Raw genomic sequence first — 2,928 nt, forward strand, 5'->3', positions numbered from 1 at the left:
AAACCGCAAGCTGATCTTAAAAGCCTAAGTTGTGTTTCCTTGTTAGAAGACACAAAGCCAAAGACTCATATGGACTTTGGCTACACCATGAAAGCTTTGAGAAGCAAGAAGAAGGTTGGTTAGTGTTTTGGAGTCGAATATGACTTGATGTCATGTGTATGATTGAGTATAAGAACTTAAACCGCAACCCAATCTTATAAGCCTAAGTAGTGTTTCCTTGTTAGAAGATACAAAGCCAAAGACTCATACGGACTTTGACTACACCATGAAAGCTTTGAGAAGCAAGAAGAAGGTTAGTTAGTGTTTTGGAGTCGAATACGACTTGATGTCATGTGTATGATTGAGTATAACAACTTAAACCGCAACCCTATCTTAAAAGCCTAAGTAGTGTTTCCTTGTTAAAAGACACAAAGGCAAAGACTCATATGGACTTTGGCTACACCGTGAAAGCTTTGAGAAGCAACAAGAAGGTTGGTTAGTGTTTTAGAGTGAATATGACTTGATGCCATGTGTAAGATTCATTATAACAACTTAAACCGCAACCTGATCTTAAAAGCCTAAGTAGTGTTACCGTGTTAGAAGACACAAAGCCAAAGACTCATATAGACTTTGGCTACACCATGAAAGCTTTCAGAAAGGTTGGTTACATATTTGGAGTCGAATAGGACTTGATGTCATGTGTATGATTGAGTATAACAACTTAAACCGCAATCTGATCTTAAAAGCCTAAGTAGTGTTTCCTTGTTAGAAGACACAAAGCCAAAGACTCATATGGACTTTGCCTACACCATGAAAGCTTTAAAAAGAAAGAAGAATGTTGGTTAGCGTTTTGGAGTCGAATATGACTTGATGTCATGTGAATGATTGAGTATAAGAACTTAAACCGCAACCCGATCTTAAAAGCCTAAGTAGTGTTTCCTTGTTAAAAGATACAAAGCCAAAGACTCATACGGACTTTGACTACACCATGAAAGCTTTGAGAAGCAAGAAGAAGTTTGGTTAGTGTTTTGGAGTTGAATATGACTTGATGTCGTGTGTATGATTGAGTATAAGAACTTAAACCGCAACTGGATCTTAAAGGCGTAAGAATTGTATCCTTGTTAGAAGACACAAAGCCAAAGACTCATATGGAATTTGGCTACACCATGAAAGCTTTGAGAAGCAAGAAGAAGGTTGGTTAGTTGTTTGGAGTCGAATATGACTTGATGTCATGTGTATGATTGAGTATAAGAACTTAAACCACAACCCGATCTTATAAGCCTAAGTAGTGTTTCCTTGTTAGAAGATACAAAGCCAAAGATTCATACGGATTTTGACTACACCATGAAAGCCTTGAGAAGCAAGAAGAAGGTTGGTTAGTGTTTTGGAGTCGAATATGACTTGATGTCATGTGTATGATTGAGAAAAAYAACTTAAACCGCAACCCGATCTTAAGAGCCTAAGTAGTGTTTCCTTGTTAGAAGACACAAAGCCAAAGACTCATATGGACTTTGGCTACACCATGAAAGCTTTGAGAAGCAAGAAGAAGGTTGGCTTAGTGTTTTGGAGTGAATATGACTTGATGTCATGTGTATGATTGAGTATAAGAATTTTTACCGCAACCCGATCTTAAAAGCCTAAGTAGTGTTTCCTTGTTAGAAGACACAAAGCCAAAGACTCATATGGACTTTGGTTACACCATGAAAGCTTTGAGAAGCAAGAAGAAGGTTGGTTAGTGTTTTGGAGTCGAATATGACTTGATGTCATGTGTATGATTGAGTATAAGAACTTAAACCGCAACCGGATCTTAAAGGCGTAAGAATTGAATCCTTATTAGAAGACACAAAGCCAAAGACTCATATCGACTTTGGCTACACCATGAAAGCTTTGAGAAGCAAGAAGAAGGTTGGTTAGTGTTTTGGAGTCGAATATGACTTGTTGTCATGTGTATGATTGAGTATAACAACTTAAACCGCAAGTTGATCTTAAAAGCCTAAGTAGTGTTTCCTTGTTAGAAGACACAAAGCCTAAGACTCATATGGACTTTGGCTACAACATGAAAGCTTTGAGAAGCAAGAAGAAGGTTGGTTAGTGTTTAGGAGTCGAATATGACTTGATGTCATGTGTATGATTGAGTATAAGAAATTAAACCGCAACCCGATCTTATAAGCCTAAGTAGTGTTTCCTTGTTAGAAGATACAAAGCCAAAGACTCATAAGGACTTTGACTACACCATGAAAGCTTTGAGAAGCAACAAGAAGGTTAGTTAGTGTTTTGGAGTCGAATATGACTTGATGTCATGTGTATGATTGAGTATAAGAACTTAAACCGCAACCCTATCTTAAAAGCCTAAGTAGTATTTCCTTGTTAGAAGACACAAAGCCGAAGACTCATATGGACTTTGGCTACACCGTGGAAGCTTTGAGAAGCAACAAGAAGGTTGGTTAGTGTTTTAGAGTGAATATGACTTGATGTCATGTGTATGATTGAGTATAAGAACTTAAACTACAACCCGATCTTAAATGCCTAAGTAGTGTTTCCTTGTTAGAAGACACAAAGCCAAAGACTCATATGGACTTTGGTTACACCATGAAAGCTTTGAGAAGCAAGAAGAAGGTTGGTTAGTGTTTTGGAGTCAAATATGACTTGTTGTCATGTGTAAGATTCATTATAACAACTTAAACTGCAACCTGATCTTAAAAGCCTAAGTAGTGTTTCCGTGTTAGAAGACACAAAGCCAAAGACTCATATAGACTTTGGCCACACCATGAAAGCTTTGAGAAGCAAGAAGAAGGTTGGTTACATATTTGGAGTCGAATAGGACTTGATGTCATGTGTATGATTGAGTATAACAACTTAAACCGCAACCCGATCTTAAAAGCCTAAGTAGTGTTTCCTTGTTAGAAGACACAAAGCCATAGACTCATATGGACTTTGCCTACACCATGA

At 37.6% G+C, this 2,928-nt stretch overlaps 1 protein-coding gene across 1 annotated transcript; it reads left to right on the forward strand.

Annotated features, from left to right (window-relative positions):
- Nucleotides 1–69: 69 nt before the first annotated feature.
- On the forward strand, nucleotides 70–2,800 carry AT2G07981 (uncharacterized protein; the record flags this gene model as incomplete). Its single annotated transcript, NM_179610.1, has 16 exons — nucleotides 70–118; nucleotides 228–296; nucleotides 406–474; nucleotides 583–642; nucleotides 752–820; nucleotides 930–998; nucleotides 1,054–1,176; nucleotides 1,286–1,354; nucleotides 1,464–1,568; nucleotides 1,642–1,710; nucleotides 1,766–1,888; nucleotides 1,998–2,066; nucleotides 2,176–2,244; nucleotides 2,354–2,422; nucleotides 2,531–2,599; nucleotides 2,709–2,800. 16 exons carry the CDS (start codon nucleotides 70–72, stop codon nucleotides 2,798–2,800), a joined length of 1,242 nt encoding a protein of 413 aa, NP_849941.1.
- Between the last annotated feature and the right edge of the window lie 128 nt (nucleotides 2,801–2,928).

This window comes from Arabidopsis thaliana, chromosome 2, assembly GCF_000001735.4.
Source record: "Arabidopsis thaliana chromosome 2, partial sequence".
NCBI lineage: Eukaryota > Viridiplantae > Streptophyta > Magnoliopsida > Brassicales > Brassicaceae > Arabidopsis > Arabidopsis thaliana.